General features: G+C 38.9%; 1 protein-coding gene across 1 annotated transcript in view; it reads left to right on the top strand.

Annotated features, from left to right (window-relative positions):
- LOC114922486 (vomeronasal type-2 receptor 26-like) overlaps positions 1–15,137 on the top strand; it is a gene marked incomplete at its 5' end in the record, with an annotated part of 26,518 nt that extends 11,381 nt beyond the window's left edge. The window contains 2 exons of the mRNA XM_029283877.1: positions 14,287–14,292; positions 14,671–15,137. Of these exons, the coding sequence (XP_029139710.1) occupies positions 14,287–14,292; positions 14,671–15,137 (473 nt within the window). The remainder of the gene's footprint in view (positions 1–14,286; positions 14,293–14,670) is intronic.
- Positions 15,138–18,116: the final 2,979 nt, after the last annotated feature.

Raw genomic sequence — 18,116 nt, 5'->3', positions numbered from 1 at the left:
CCAGGGAAGGCTTCTTGAGGAGGGGCCTCACAACGGCCTCCTTAAGGGCCGCAGGGAAGACACCCTCCTGCAAAGAAGCGTTAATAATTCCCTGGAGCCAGGCTCGTGTACCCTCCCGAGCTGCCAGTACCAGCCAGGAGGGACACGGATCTAACAAACATGTGGTTGCATTCAGCCTCCCCAAGACCCTGTCCACGTCTAGGTGAACCCTAACAAACTACAGATGACAAGAGCCACCCCTTTTCCTGTAACTTGGGGTCTAAACTCGGGCACAACGACAACTTGGATTAGGCACATTGTTGATAGAGAAGGGGATTACTACCCTCTGGGCACAAACAGGCTTCAGCGAGACATGGCAGATAACATAATGGTTGAGAGTAGCCTTGTTACACCAACCTGGCATTTTAAAAAAATGTCTAGAACCTAGAGCCACTAGAGACCTGATAGCCAAGCAATTACAGTAGAAGCCCATGGATGTGCATCGGGACCACTTACAAATACTAGACCTGATGCCCTAGGTATGGGCCACCCTCTGCCCATCAGCATCTGATGGTCCTGCCTATCTCCTAAAATCCATCTTCTCACTCAAACGTCCAGTTCTGCTTTCGAGGGAAATATATCAATGTGCCCACTATAAAAATAAGAAAAATAATCCCCTCAACAACCAACTCATCTACACAGGAATACAGAGACTCCCAACTAAACCTTCCAAGCATTCAAACTCTTGGGGGGGGGTGGAATCACACAAAGCCTCAGAGATGAAAATGTCAAAAGTGGTCCCACCCTACCAAGTACATCCAAACAACCAGAAGAAGGCCACCAAGTGTTCCAAAACCAGTTTCTCAGTTGATGTGGCAAACAAATCAGGTTGCACCATCCCCCTGCTGTGGGCACAACTACCATCTCAGTTGCAGACCTCACAGCCCTCTGTTTATTTAATAATAAAGTAAGAAACTTCAAAATGTAAAAGACCTCTGTGTTTTACATGAACACAGAAGGACAATATGCAGAGTCTATTGGAAAAAGAAAAAAAAGAAAAACGTCTATCCACTTTATAACTTTCTTTCTATTTACTCATGATACAGTCCACTTGTGGCTGTTGCTTATCTGTCATGTACCAGTTAGCTTGGGGCACTAATGGGAGAGCATCATAGTGGAGGTAATTAAGAGATTAACAACAGATCTCACCTCCCTGCATCCTGCTCCACTCTTCCTATCTTGTAAATGGGCTGCAGTATTTGACTTTGCATATTACTGTATTTATGTCTTTTGGCTTTGTACAGTTTTTATCATTTATGATTGTAAGTCACCCATAGTTACCCTGAGGTAAGATGGGTGGCCAATAATTTTTTTATAAATAAGTAATTAATAAAACAATATAACTAATAAATAAAAGCAATTGGGAGGATTATGAAGGTAAAGTCAATCATACCCTCTATGATGTAAATAATGATGCCAAACGATTACTTCACTTGTGGAAAAAGATCAGAAAGGTCGATGAAATCTGTCCTATTGATTGAGATCTTTTATGGGAAAAGCAAACAAGTTCAGTGCCTGGCGACAACACATTGATATCACATTGAAGGACAGCAGAAATCAGTTCCCTGGTTGTTGTCTACGGAGATTCTCAATCATCCATGCCATTGTTGTTCTAAAGGTGCTTTCCCAAAAGACAACTGGACTTTCTTGTGTTTTTTTTCTCTTGAAAACATTTCACTTCTCATCCAAGAAGCTTCTCCATTTCCAGCAAAATATTTTCAAGGCAAAAATGTTTTCAAGAAAAAAAAAGAACAAGAAAGTCCAGTTGCCTTTTGGAAAAGCACCTTTGGGATTCCTTGGGTGTTACACTATGTTCCTCCAGAATCACTTTCTGGACATGTCCTGATAGGAAGGACCACAACCACTAGAGAACAGTGCCCTTAGGGATGTATCTGTGACTCTTCACTAATATGTTTTTCTCCAGCTACCTCTCAGCACATAAAGCCCTAGAAGAACTTCAGGATCCCAAGAGGAGAAGTTGCTTCTCATTGTAATTTTCACAATTCTGATTTTTAAGATCACTTCTGCTACTTTGATATAAATATCAGACTGAAGCAACATGGAAGCATCAGAAAAGGATAAATGACTCAGTTCACACCCTGTGTGGCACAACATTTAGGGCAGGCAGGTATTATGTTGTTAAATGTACTTTCTCTCCTTTCCAAGTGAAGCTCAGTTTGTCTCTGTCAGTATCGAGAAAGCCATTGGCATTTCCATCTTATGACAGTGCTTTGAATTCTTTTAACTCTTCTGTTATTGTTTAAAAACAGAAAATTCAGACCTATGAATTTGAACCTTCTGCTTCTGATGTTGCTAATGTGTTCACAAGTCTGTTTGAAGCTTAGCATGAAGTGCCTACTGTGTTTGGGTCACCAAAATGGAAAAAAACCATGGAGCTATTACAGGCCAGGAGACCATCTCATTAGTGTAGTCACCAGTGATTCAAAAATATCACGTATAATATTGCCGTTCAACATGGTTCCTTACAGTCAACATAGCTAGTAAGTGTGATGGAGTTGCATTTCCTCAATTTCCAGTGAAATTCATTACTTGGATACAACTTTTTGTTTAAAATAATTATTGTGGGGGAGATTGGTAGCATAATAATTTAATAAATAAATAAAAATAAAAATAATTGAAATAGTTGTAGATGCCTTTGCCCAATTTCCATATTTTTATGACATTGAATATATGATCCTTAAAGGACTGGAGGATGATATTTTTTAAAGTTGTTTTTCTGGTCATTTATGAAACATCCTCTTCCTTTTGCTTTAATGATTGAATGATTTTGAATCCTAATTATTGGACAAATGAAACTACTACACTAATGCTATGTGTGTGTGTGAGAGAGAGACTAACCCTGGTGGAGGACAATCTCTATCTTACTGTATCTTCGTAATGCTCACAAAAATTAAATGGTAACTGGTGATCATTATTTCCCGTTGCTATTGGGTTAGTATTGGTTTGAGACTCAATAGGCTTCTGGAGAGAAAGAATAAACAAAACATTTCATTGTTGCTGTTGATAATTTTGATTGTTATAAAATGAACATTTTTTTTACAGTAAGTTATCTACTGATCAGTCTAGAATCCTCCGGTATATTTTTATAATCCAAGCAATCAACAAGAATCCACAGCTCTTGCACAATCTCACTTTTGGCTATAACATCCATGACAACTATTTTAACACAATTGGCACTTCTGATGCTTTGCTGGACATGCTCTCTACTGGAAAAGCCAATGTTCCCAACTATAGCTGTGGAACAAATGACAACCTTTTGGCTCTCGTTGATGGAGCTAAAAGGGACATCTCCATCCAGGTGTCAACATTAGTAGGCCACTACAAAGTCCCACAGGTTTGTGTTTTTTTTCTATCTGATAAAGAAAGTGTGGTGGTGGTGGTGTATGAGCTATAGATCCAATGATAACTTTCTATGGAGCTCAAGAACTGCTTTTACCATAGCCAGTGGAGGTGTCATGGCTCAGATTTAGAATGCCGAGTGGAGAATGGGCAAGAATCAAAGCAGCCATATCCTCTCCTGACACTGTCCCCATTGCTTTGGGGAATTCTGCTAAAACCTGTGACAGTGAGGAATAAAAATAAAAGAATATAGCAACTACTGGCCAATTCATCTAATAGATACTGTGGCTAAATATATATGCTAGGTTCCTCTTGAATAGAACTGAGAGTGGATTATTTAAAAAGTGTATTCATTGCAGAAGAACAAGCAAGCTTTAGAGTCAATTCCCTGTTCACAATGGATTTGTCTTGAACTACCCAATTACGAAATATGTCAGTCAGGGGAAACATTGATTTGCTGCCTTTGTAGATCCCACTGAAGCACCCGACACACTAAACATAGAAATATTATGGAGGATTGTCCTTAAAATGGAACTACAACTGTTGCTCCGATCCAAGCTTTTTCTAGAAGCACATGTTTTGAGACTATGATTTGGACCCAATGGACCCATGAGAAGTAGGATCAATATTTTCCAAGGGTAACTGAAATGCATACTTCAACCAATGCTACTCAAGCTAAATGTTAATGATCATTACTTACCAGGCTTAATGAAGGATTCTGGAATACACATGCCTAAGACACTAAATACACATGGTAGTACCTTGTTATATTCCGAGAATATGATGCCCAGAAATTGGATTGTGTGAATTGTTAAGAAGTTTTAGTTTCTACTGTCTAATAATTGTCGTATTGCAAAATGACATCATAGCCATAGATGGCTATTCAGTGGTGAGCCAATAAAGCAAGTTAATACCTTTCCCTACATAGGGATAGTTTTCTATGAGACTGGTTCTTGGGTCTCCCATCATCAAAGAGCCTCACTTAGTCCAAGGACAATTGTTAATGTACTGCTAAAATAAAACAATAGCTATCCAGCGTCCTGAGCCCCGTTTATTAAAGCATATAATAACAAGGTTACTCCCAAGCTATATATCAAGACAAAGTTAAAATATATCACTACTAGAATAAGCACAATCACATGTTCTGGGAAGTAACTTGGGATGGATAAAAGGACTTCAGTTGCTGCCCTGTGAGCTGAATTGGAACTTTATACAATTTATTCTGTCTAAAATCATGGTACATATTAATTGGTATAAAATTAAAGCTATAAAAATAGATAGACTCCCAAAATTCTGTGTTTTAGAAGACATAATTTTAATTAAAATCCACTTGGATTCTAGAACTGACAAATTATATTAGTAGCTGTGCTCTCCCTTTATATTCGACTACTGGAGAATAAGCTAAAAAGATTGCTGCACAATGAATCCAAAACATCAAAGCATAGAAAAGTTGGCACACTGAAAAAGTACCTTCCAAATTGCCAAGTATTTCAACACAGAAATGTCTAAACATTTAAGAGCAGTATTTATTCAAGCAAGATTTGAGCAGCTGGACACAATGGTTGAATTTGTAAGATTTGTAAGATTTCACCAAGCCCCTTATAATGAACAGACTTGTATTTATGAAGCTCTAGAGATAAAAGATGCAACAAATCTATTATTTGAATGTCAATTGTAGAAAAAACAGATGTGTATTTTGGGTTGCACATTAGACAAATGATCTAATGGAATCCCTATACTAAAATAACTTATTTCTTGTACAATAATGATTCAAAAATTGCATCCTTTATTTGAACAAAACAGTTCAGTTGAGATGTACATAGGCTGGTCTGATTGTGGTAAATTGGAGATAAAGAAATATGATTTGCATTCTTTATTCTTATTTGTTTCTTTTTTATAAATATTTTATTGATTTTCTATTTTTACAATCAAGTGCCTAATTAAACAACGTGGTGCCTGGGTCCATTAGTAATTTCATGGTACATGTAAGCTTCTTCTAACTTAATCCAATATTACACCCTCCAATACATCCTCTCTTCATCTGATAATAGACATTTTTCCATACTAAGCATATACAATTCTTATTGTTGTAAATAAATATACAATTGCCTATCAACATGTGTTATATTTTTCTAAAGGTATCAATAATATCAGTTTAAAATATCTTTTAACCAAAGCATATCTTAATTGCATTTACATTCATTATCCATTTATTTAATCTATATCCTATTTTCACTTTTTTCAGTTCCAATTCCCTTCTAGTAATAAACATTTTTCCACACTAAGCAAATACAATTCTTATTATTGTAAGTAAATATAAAAATTGCCTATCTATATTTATTATATTTTTCTAAAAATGTCAATAGTATCAGTTTAAAATATATTTTCTAACCAAAACATATCTTAATTGCATTTGCATCTAATATCCATTTATTCNCTACTGTATATTTGCATGAGAACCAAATTAGATTTATTAAAAGCTAATATTTTGGACTTGATTTGACCTGAAATATAACACAGTATTTTCATTGTTTTTTTCAGATCCGTTATAAAATTATATCAGAGGCTCTGAGTGATAAAATTCAGTTCCCTTTTTTCCACCAAATGTTGCCCAAAGAAGGCATCCACTATCCAGGCATTGTCCAAGTGCTCCTGCATTTCAGATGGGTGTTGATTGGTCTCTTTGCTTCAGACACAGAGAATGGAGAGAATTTCATGAGGATTTTCACTCCTATGCTTGTCAGGAACAGAATTTGTGTCGTTATATCAGAACGATTCTCAACAACTAGACCTACAGCATCATTTAAGAATGCCATCTCTAAGTGGAGACAAGTCAATGTCTTTGTTCACTTCATGGAATATGATTCCCTTGTGGACAGAATTCTTCCTTTCCATTCAACGCTTAAAGATTTGACAGGATCCATTGAAGGGAAAGTCTGGATCACGACAACTTTGGGAAAATATTCAATTAAAAAGCAGAAAGTTTTCAAATATGTCCATAGTGTTTGGTCCTTTTCTTTTCAAGCAAAAAAAAGGACAAAAGACAATGCCTATGAATCAACTCTCTTTCTGGAACCTCAGTTTCAAGATCGGTCTTTTCGCTGTTCTTTTTCAAAGCATCTCTTTTCTGTCAAAGGCCGGAGAAGATGCACCCAGAAAGCACCACTGGGGTCTGAAAAGAAAAGCAACAGGATCCAGATCACAAACAACCAATATGTTTACAGTGCTATTAAGACTCTGGTCCACGCCTTAAATGCTGCCTATTCTTCCAGATGCAGGAAGAGGGGTGAAGAGTGCTTGGGGGCTCCAAGGCTGCAGCCCTGGCAGGTATGGGGTCCTGACAAGGATCCATCAAACTTAGTTCCTTTTCAGCAGGAACCAAAAGGAGAAGGAGAATCATCTCAATCTGCCTGTACTGCAAAAGGCTAAAAAAATTGACAAATCTAATTGGAATAACAGTGAACAGATTTTAAGCTTCTGTTAAACATCTTTCAGTTATTAGAAGAATGCTATATCCTCCCTTCTCTAACCAAGAGATTGTGTTAGTTGGAACTGTTAATCCTAGACTTCTGCTTTTTTGCTTCTTTAAACCAACATAGCTCTTCTCCTTTTGTGGTCCTTAATGCTAAAATAAACTCCTTTAATCTCTTCCTTGGATTCAAGGAAGTTGAACAATTTCTAGGAGTAGCAGAACTTTGGTGTGGAGTTAAAACAGGGGTAAGCCTAGATTCCTACATTGGCACGACCAAATTAGGTTCAACCCTCTCTTGAATACTGTTGACATTTATGTAGCTCCAAGCAAGTGTTAAGTGTTGGTTGGGGAGATTCCTGTGCATAGGTTTGATTAGCAATACATCCATGTAATTGGACCTTCACTTAAGGACATGATCTTTTGTGCCTGACTCAAGTTGGCATAAACCTTGCATCACAAAATCATTATTTGAGAAAGTCTCTATTAATGACAATATCAAAGAATAGATGACCGAGAATTAAATATTATTCAAACCTACCCACTTTTGTGAGAAACACTGAAAATTATAATAGTACAACTTTAAGACAGTTTTCATCCACTTAATTATCACATCATTCAAATCATGATGATGTTCTTGTTCACAACAGCATGAAATACTTTGCTGATATCAAGTTATATCACCACCATTCCCATAATCTATCCAGGAAGTCTACGTATAATAATAATAATAATAAAAAAATAACAACAACAACAACAACAATAATAATAATAACAACAACAGCAGCAACAACAACAACAACAACAACAACAACAACAACAACAACAATAATAATAATAATAATAATAATAATAATAATAATAATAATAATAATAATAAAGTTGGAAGGGACCTTGGAGGTCATCTAGTCCAACCTCCTGCTCAGGCAGGAAACCCTATACCATTTCAGACAAATGGCTGTCCAGTCTCTTCTTAAAAACGTCCAGTGTTGGAGCATTCACCGCTTCTGGAGGCAGGTTGTTTCACTGGTTAATTGTTCTAACTGTCAGGAAGTTTCTCCTTAGTTCTAGGTTGCTTCTCTCCTTGATTAGTTTCCACCCGTTGCTTCTTGTCCTGCCTTCAGGCGCCTTGGAAAATAGCTTGACTCTTCTTTGTGGCAGCCCCTGAGATATTGGAACACTGCTATCATGACCCCCCTCATCCTTCTCTTCGTTAAACTAGACATACCCAATTCCAGCAGCCTTTCCTTATATGTTTTAACCTCCAGCCCCCTGATCATCTTCGTTGCTCTTCTCTGTACTCTTTCTAGAGTCTCAACATCTTTTTTATATCGCGGTGATCAAAACTGGATGCAGTATTCCAAGTGTGGCCTTACCAAGGCATTGTAAAGTGGTATTAACACTTCACGTGATCTTGATTCTATCCCTCTGTTAATGCAGCCTAGCACTGTGTTGGCCTTTTTGGCAGCTGCAGCACACTGCTGGCTCATATTTAAATGATTGTCCACTAGGACTCGGAGGTCCCTCTCACAGTTACTACTATTGAGCAAGGTACCACCTATACTATACCTGTGCATTTGGTTTTTCTTGCCTAAATATAGAACCTTACTTTTTTCACCATTGAATTTCATTTTGTTAGATAGTGCCCAGTGTTCAAGTCTGTCCAGATCCTCCTGTATCCTAAGCCTGTCTTCTGGAGTGTTGGCTATTCCTTGGATTATACATAGGATTGATCTTGGGAGATGGGGGGTGGGGTGGGGAGAATGTCTCCCAGGAATCATGAGATAAGAAGATGGGAGCCCACAGGTGCATAGTGGGTAGAGAAACAAACTCAGAAATGATTCTCCCTATTTTTTCAGGCAGTAAAAAAAGTTGGAGATATGGACTTTCAGATCTGCAAGATTCTGTTAAAGTAGCCTTACAATAAAGTGGAATTGGCTCATCTGATTGTTTCCCAGTTTGGTCTGCCTGGAAAGTTGTGTTTTCTGTTTGGTCTACCTGGTAGAATATTAGCTTAGGAGCTTTCTTCTTGACAAATCCATACTTTTTGGTACTCACCATGTTGTTTTCGATGAATTTATGAATTCATCCATTATTTCTTTGTTCAATTTATTGGTAACTTGCTTCACAATTTTCCCTATAATTGACAAATTATGTCAAACATTTATTCTGACAATACATATTTTGTCAATATACGATGGACATATATATTTTGCTGCACTTTTGCTTTTTACTTTTGAAGATAGTGGCAATACTTCTCCCAATTAATCATATTTGCAAATCAGACAACTGTAGAAGAATGATTTGAATGTGAGAAGATCATAGAATCAAGATCACGTGAAGTGTTAATATCACTTTACAATGCCTTGGTAAGGCCACACTTGGAATACTGCATCCAGTTTTGGTCACCACGATATAAAAAAGATGTTGAGACTCTAGAAAGAGTACAGAGAAGAGCAACAAAGATGATTAGGGGACTGGATGCTAAAGCATATAAGGAACAGCTGCTGGAATTGGGTATGTCTAGTTTAATGAAGAGAAGGACGAGGGGGGACATGATAGCAGACTTCCAATATCTCAGGGACTGCCACAAAGAAGATGGAGTCAAGCTATTTTCCAAAGTGCCTGAAGGCAGGACAAGAAGCAACGGGTGGAAACTAATCAAGGAGAGAAGCAAGGATCTTGATTCCTCTTTGAAGGACTGTCAATCTTGTTAATTGGTCACCTTGTTGGACGGAGGTCTTCGCCACTTACGAGGTTGTGACCTTCAAAAATTCTTCTCTGACCTGTCGGTAAACACCGAAATGGTGTAGGGTTTCCTGCCTGAGCAGGGGGTTGGACTAGATGACCTCCAAGGTCCCTTCCAACTTTACTATTATTTTTATTATTTTTATTATTTTTATTTATTTATTATTATTATTATTATTAGGAATAAGAAAGCAAGTTTTCTGTTTTTAAAATTCATGCATGTTCCATTCTAGTTCCATCCCTTTCTGGAGAAGAATGTATTTTGCAATATTTCCCAGAAGAAACTATACTTGGACCAAAATGGGGAGATAGCAGCAGATCTGGACATCATGATGTGGCTGGTTCATCCCAAGAAAGAACCCATGGAAGAGATTTTGGGAAGTTTTGAAAGACAAAGGCTTATTATCAACAAAGACCTTCTGTCAAGGCTGAAGCTGCTCAATAAGGTGGGTGAAGCATTGCTGCATTTTCTCAGTTTTCCAATGCCTTAAGACCCATTTTGAGTGGGCTAAGACTAGTCACCAAGATGAATGAATGACTGAGAACTGAACATGGGAATATAACACTTATAGTCATCTTAGGCTGCTTGGAAGACTTCAGTAATATTGACCAAAGTCAAACATGGAATGCTGGATGACAATTCTTTAGGAAGACAGATCAGGGCTTTTTTGTATCCAATTTGCAATCTGAAATTGCTGTAAATCTGATGAGAGAGCCATCAAGTGCTGAAGATTGTGATCCCCATAGCCTCAATTCAATCTTGCCCAGAATTAGCAAAAAAAGAAAGCAATTTGATTGAGCAGTTTCCAAGTTCATGTTTGGACTGAATACGATGAAACCGAATCAAGCCTGGATAGAGATCCCATAGGCCAATTGGGATCTTAGCTTTGGAATTAGGATTCACTTTGTCCTGATTGGAGGGAATGTCACTTTAAGGGCAGGTCCATATTCTCTTATGGTTTTAAGCAGCCCAGATCTGGCCAAAGCTTTCCATGCCTCTCTTTCACCCCAGTGGGATATCGCAATAGGCCACCTGCTCTTTGGAAAGAGGTCTAAGGCTTTCAGTTCACATGACATCAGAATGTTGGTCTGATAATAACCTGACTCCAAAAACTGAAGCATCGTGACATGATTTTGACCTAAAGAAAAGTCTTTCCTGATATCTGAACTCAGACAATTTGATAAGAAATGCAACTTAGATTTGATCTTTGGTTTAGAAGATTCTTCTTTTGAAAATCCCATAAATATAATTGTTTCTGTTGATTTTTATCTACCTTAAGTCTCTCTGAGCAAAATTTAAGTAGTAATAAATGTGGATTTGCCTTTCCATACTCGTCAGTGTCACCTAATTGTTGTTTTTCACTAGAAATGACCTCTTTTTTTTTTGAATACCTAGCTGGGCCTTAGAAACACAGTGCTAGGCTGCATTAACAGAGGGATAGAATCAAGATCATGTGAAGTATTAATGCCACTTTACAATGCCTTGGTAAGGCCACACTTGGAACACTGCATCCAGTTTTGGTCACCACAATGTCAAAAAGATGTTGCAACTCTAGAAAGAGTACAGAGAAGAGCACAAAGATGATTAGGGGACTGGAGGCTAAAGCATACAAAGAATGTTGCTGGAATTGGGTATGTCTAGTTTAACGAAGAGAAGGAAGAGGGGGGACATGATAGCAGTGTTCCAATATCTCAGGGGCTGCCACAAAGAAGAGGGAGTCAAGCTATTTTCCAAAGCGCCTGAAGGCAGGACAAGAAGCAACGGGTGGAAACTAACCAAAGAGAGAAGCAACCTAGAACTAAGGAGAAACTTCCTGACAGTTAGAACAATTAACCAGTGGAACAACCTGCCTCCGGAAGCGGTGAATGCTCCAACACTGGAAGTTTTTAAGAAGAAACTGGACAGCCATTTGTCCAAAATGGTATAGGGTTTCCTGCCTGAGCAGGAGGTTGGACTAGATGACCTCCAAGGTCCCTTCCAACTTTATCATCATCATCATCATCATCATCATCATCATCATCATCATCATCATCATCATCATCATCATCATTATTATTATTATTATTATTATTATTATTATTAACATCCCTTTCCCACCCAGGGATTATACTCATGACTCATGTGCTGCAGCAAAGGATTCCTGGTTTACCCTTTTACCCTCATCATTTCATCTCCATCTCATCTCACTCCAGTTTTGGAAATGTGGCAGTTAGTTTTGCTCTTGTTTGACCAGCATGGCAGCCATATAAATGGAGGAAATGAATATAATAATAAACAAAGAACATCTCCTTTAAGATTGACCACCCTAATTTGTAAGGAATTTTTCCTTTGTATCTTCACTGGAAGACTTTTTTGGATTACTTTCAAAGGGGAGTAACTTTGCAATGTTTTACTAGTCAAAAATAAATCTTTCCAGGTCCTGCTGATCAGAAGTTTCTTTCTTTATCAAAATTTTAATAAATTAATTAATACATTAATAAATTGTTTCAAATAAATTGTATCCCAAACTTTAGTATGAGCAGATCATCATACTTTAAAATCATGGATATATGAAGAACAGAGGAATTTATGTTAATACTGCTATGAATACAAACCAATTAGCTGTTACTTAATGCTTAAATCTTTTCTCAGTTCCATCCCTCCAGACTTTATTAAGAAGAAAAGTCCTTTAATGCAATCTTGTTGTGTCAGAAGCAAAAAGCAGGAACCAAATGAAGAATCTGCCTGTATCTGTATCTTCTACAACCATTTGGAATTAGTTAGAGATTCTACATGCATCTTTTTTGGATGTTGAGTTATAATACATTTTCTTTGGCATTTGTTATTTTTCTGCTTAGTCTCTGCCTCAGTCCCAATGTGTGGAAAATTGTCATCCTGGATTTTTCAAGCAGGTTCGGGAAGGAGAGCCAGTTTGCTGCTATGACTGCATTCCTTGTCCAGAGGGGACCATCTCCACTCAGGAAGGTGGGTGACACCGAAAGAAAGGGATACTGGATTCATCCATTTATACCAACGTGGAAATCATTCAATATTTAAAATTGTTACCAAATCTATAATGGAAATAGATTGCTTTATCTTCTCACTTCCAGAAACCAAATACTTTGCAAAGATGGATAAAAACTCAATTTATCTTCTTCAATTCCATTAGGAATTAATGTTAATTATTTTATTTATTTATTTATCAAATTTATACAGCCACCCATCCCACAGAAAGTGTTTCTTGGCAGCATACGATAAAACAAACAATTAAACCTTTTTACAGAACTAATTACAGAAATAAAACTTTAAAAAAGCAAGATTATGAGAGTGGAATCTATAGTATCAAGGTGTTACACAAGATGCAATAACTGAACAGGGTCCCTCTTACCGGGTGATCCTCAGCTTCTTGAAAGATTTCCAGAAGACCTCAAATGTTTGGGCTAAGCCCAAATTTGGAATAGAAATGCCTCTTTTATGGTAAGAGTGGTATTGTCATCTGGTTTGAACGAGGGGGCAGTGTACACCATTTTCAGAAATCTCCATATGGACCAAACTGTGTTAGACAACTTTCATCTAATCTCCAAAATGTTTCAGAGGTTTGTTGAAGGCATGCTTGGTACTGTACTTAGGTACAAAACCCACTGATTGAGGTACAGTACTGAGACTGAACTGGTTCCTCTTGAAGATGACCTCTGAAGGGCTCTGGATGAGGATGTGCAAACATCTTGGCCCCTCTGGATCTCTCAGTGTTTTTGACACCATCAACCAAGGTGTCCTTCCAGAATATCTTCAGGGATTGGAATGGGAAGCAGTGGTTTCCAATGGTTATCCTTTCTTCATTAATGATTTCATATTATTCAGGGACAGAGTACAGGCCCTAGGTTCCTGCAATGGACCATCTCTTAGGTCTTGAGTATCTCTTCTTTTCTCTTTATCATTGACATAAAACTGCTAGATGGTATCATTTGGAACCATGAGATGTGGTATCATCAGTACACCATCCATACCTGGGCAGGTGTTGCTATTGTGATGCTGACCCAGCACATTGAGGTAGCATGGATCTGGATGGGAGGAACCAACTTTGAGTCAACTCTGGTAAGATGGAGTGGCCTTCTCTTTTGGGCCATGCAGGGTCTAGTTATAAGCCATTTCTCATTCTGGATGGGGTAACATTCCCCTAGATGGAAATGGTGCAAAATTTGGGGGTCCTGCTAGATTCTCAGCTTCAGCTTGATGTGCTGGGGGCAGCCTTGTCTAGTGGAGTCATTAAGCAGATTCTACTTGTGCTCAATCTGTGCCCTTTCCTGAATTTAGGAGGCTTATTTATGCTTTAGTCACTTCCTGTTTCCTGTGGTGAGTTCTCTGAGTAAAGGATGGTTGTGTGATGCCAGCATCTCTCTTTTTTGGGGGGTTGCATTTTTGTTGTTGTTTTTATCATTGTATATATTGGGGTTTATTTGCTAGACTAAAAACTGCCTAAAGCTTGGATTAAGATGAGAAGTCAGACAAATATTATATATATTTACCTTTTGCTATGTCTCTCCTGTTTCTCAGTATCAGTTCTCATCCAAAGAAGATCTAATTGAAATATGAAAAGACATATAAAAGAAACATTCCTTTCATTTTTTTTTCTCAGATACCGAAAAATGCACCAAGTGCCCAGATGATCAATTTCCAACCAAGAACCAAGTACAATGTATCACCAAAACAAGACACTTTCTTTCTTATAAGGAACATCTGGGCCTTATCTTGGTCTCCTTTGCATTTTTCTTGTTCTTAAAAACAGGCATTGTTCTTATCATATTCCTTAAATACCGAGAAACTCCCATTGTCAAAACAAATAACCGGATGGACAGGATGTAGAACGACCAGAGGGAGGACGAAACAAAAAACAGGAGGAAAAAAAAGTAACCTGTTGGTTCCTTTCAATGTACAGAAGAGGCTGTTGGCCATAAGTGGTAACAGAAGAGTCATCGACACAGAAGATACAACCGCTTTTGTTAGTGTCACCACGACCGGAAGGACCGGTGTTTTGGTCCCTTGTCCCAGAGAAGATGGTTGAGGAAGAGCTTAGCCAACTCCATCATCCTTTCTTGTTCTGGTGTCCAAATTATCATCTGTTCCATCTGGTTGGGAGTTTCTCCTCCATTCCCTGACTCTGACCTGCACTCTCAGCCTGGAGAGATCATACTTCAGTGCAATGAAGGCTCTGTCACTATGTTTTATATTGTCCTTGGTTATATGTGTTTTCTAGCTTCCATTTGCTTCATTGTAGCTTTCCTGGCCAGGAACCTGCCTGGGGCCTTCAACGAAGCCAAGCTGATCACCTTCAGCATGCTGGTCTTCTGCAGCGTCTGGGTCTCCTTCCTGCCCACCTACCTTAGCACCAAGGGGAAATATATGGTGGCTGTTCAGGTCTTCTCCATCTTGGCCTCCAGTGCTGGTCTGCTGGGCTGCATCTTCTTCTCCAAGTGCTACATTATTATCCTGAGGCCAGATCTAAACTCTAAGGAACATCTAATAGTAAAAATAAGGAAGTAATATTAAAACTGTTTCTTTGGTTCATTAAATTTATTTTTCCATTGCAGTTATTATTGGGCTCCCTCTGCATCAGTTTGACAAGTACAATTATTTAAAACCAAAGGAAATAAACGTATATATAGTGCAAAACTAATGAAATTAAATTCTAACATAATCATCAAACAGCAAAATAAACAAATTAATAATTAAAATTGTCATGCAGCTAGTGAAAGACAGGATAAGAAATGAGATAGTTATATTAACATAAGACAGCTGCAGAAGAGACCAGACTCCCCCATAAGGGGGAGAAGGATTCTTTTTCCTTAGGTGGAATGAATATGGAAATCTAAATCTGTGTGAACATGCTCTCTTTATCTCTATGATTTATTCTTGAAAGTAGATGAGGGTAGTAGAGCTGGATATTAAGAACATGCAGATGACCTTCCCTAGTTCTTTCTGCAGTTGTTAGGTCACATCATAATCCTCAGATGGAGCCTCAGAATTCCATGACTTCAGTGTTGACTCACCACTGTCTCAACACCCTTTCTGGGCATGTCCCAAAAGGACTGACCCTACTACAAAAACAGCACCTGGAACACTCAACACCTCTGTGGAAACCTGATCTAGGAAAGAAGGTGGTAAACAGACTGAGACCACATTGATTTCTTATCTAAATAAGCCACATGATCCGCTGGCCTCCAAGGTTTCAGAAATCTGCCGTATGAAAAGAATCTATAATGGAAAATGTCAGGAGCTCATCCCAAAGGCTTTACTATTCAGACTTGTCTAGGAAGCTGCAGGGAGAGCCCACCTTCTCTGAAAGCTGCCTAGAGGCCAAGATTCTTTGCATCATCCTAATGTAGGGAAAAGGTGGGAGCTGAAGCCCAAAGAGGAGAGGGAGAAAAGCTGATGGTCCATTCCCAGATCTTCTCTCCCTTCCTTCTAGAAATAACTCAAAGCAGAAGGTAGAAATGGAAAGATAGAGCATAGAATAATAGGATTGGAAGGGATCTTGAAGGTCTTCTAGTTCAAACCCCTGTTCCAGCAGGAACCAGTGATGGCGAACCTTTTAGAGACCGAGTGCCCAAAAACCCCTGCCCGCCCCCGGTCTGCCCCCCCATCCCCCACCCCGCCTGCCCACAGGACCACTCACCGCCTCCAGGGCCCACCGCAGATTGCCCAGGCAGCCCAGCAACGCTATGGTGGCCACACCCTCTGCCCGTGCCCTGCAGCATCAACAGCATGATGGGGTGTGAGGGCAGAGTCTTGTCTATGCTGCCTGGCTACCATGTCCTTGGCTGTGCTGCTCTGTGTGGGCCACGCCCGAGGGTGACTCTCCTTCAGGGGGGCTGCTGGAGAGGAGGGGGTTGTGGGGGGAGGCAAGGCTGGGGCAACAGCACGTGTGCCCACAGAGAGGGCTACGAGTGCCGCCTCTGGCACCCATGCCATAGGTTCGCCACCCCTGCCTTATACCATTTCAAATAAATGGTTGTCCAGTCTTTTTTTGAAAGCCTCCAGTGATGGAGCACCCACAACGTCTGAAGGAAAGCTGTTCCACTGGCTGATTGCTCCATCTGCCACTTTACTCATAGCTGGAGCCCTATTTGTTATAAAGCTTGTCTGAGGATTCAGATGGTTTATGCAAGACATCTCTTTGTATCCATTCCCTCTTCTCTCCCCCTCCCCCTTCCTTTAAGTAATAACTCTAAGCAGAAGGGAGAAATGGAAAGATCCCTTCATATGCCACTTTACTCATAGCTGGGTCTGTATTTGGAATAAAACTTGTCTGAGTACTGAGGTGATTTATTCAAGACATCTCTCTGTGTTGATTTTCCATCAAGGGTTTCCCTCAGGGCCAAGATCTATTCAGAATACCTTGAAATTTGGGATAAGGTGACCAAATAATTCAGAGAGGCTCCACTAGTTTCAAGGCCATGGATTTAACTGAAAAAGAATCCATTGCCTGAAATCTCCATTTTTTAAAAAAACTCTAGGCCAGTATTTTTTCTCAGTTAAGCTCTTCACCCAGTTCACTCTCTGTGTTCACCTTCCTCAGTGAGAGAAACCTTCTTTCAGTTTCTTATATTGAGAAACCAGTTACTTCAACATAGAAATTAATTAATTAATTAATCAATTAATCAATCAATTAATTAATCAATTAATCAATTAATTAATTAATTAATTAATTAATTAATTAATTAATTAATTTCCATGAAGCTGAGTAGCCAGTCAGGTCAGGTTCCAATTCAACCTGACCCAGAATTCTGTTCGGCCACCCCTGATATGCCCTCCAATATCAATGGTGCAGGAAGAGAAATTGATCAAATAAAGGTCTGACCACAGAAGGCCTGACTGAATTTTGATAAGAAGAACCTGAGTTGTCTGGAACTTGTTTTGGGAGATGGGTGCAGTTGAAGCAGGTTCTGCACCATTTAGCAGTTTCTCTTGCTGAACCTTCACGTGTCTGAAAGAGTCAAAATGGATCCTCACGAGAGACATTGTTTCTGGCTGCCAACGAGCCAGCTGCAGGGCCTCCCTTCCTCAAAACAAATGAACTGAACTAAACAAGAAAAGAAAAGGTACCACCAAGTACAGAAAGGAAAAGGCACCACCAAATGTAGGAATAGGCAACAAAATCTGAATATTTTCTATTCCACCAGTGGACACAAATCGATCTCTTTGTTTACTCTGTGGAAATTGATTTCTCCATGATGGGAATAATCATTATGCAGAAGATAATTGAAACCTGCACACAAAAGCCACAATTGGAAAGGTCTGGATCACTTCATCTTTGTGGGATTTTTATTTATTTATTTATTTATTTAATTTAATTTATATGCCGCCCTTCTCCCAGCGGGACTCAGGGCGGCGCACAACATACTTAAAACCAAAACATATATACAATCCCCCCCTTAAAACCGAATTAAACCAAATTTAAAGTTGTGTCTTCCAAATTCCTAAAAAACCCAGTATAAAATCCACCCTAGGTCAGGTCCGCTT

The sequence above is a fragment of the Protobothrops mucrosquamatus genome, unplaced genomic scaffold (genome assembly GCF_001527695.2).
Source record: "Protobothrops mucrosquamatus isolate PMUCROS unplaced genomic scaffold, P.Mucros_1.0 scaffold258, whole genome shotgun sequence".
Classification (NCBI taxonomy): Eukaryota; Metazoa; Chordata; class Lepidosauria; order Squamata; family Viperidae; genus Protobothrops; species Protobothrops mucrosquamatus.
The sequence above is the reverse complement of the archived record's forward strand: the minus strand, read 5'-3'. Positions and strand labels throughout refer to the sequence as shown.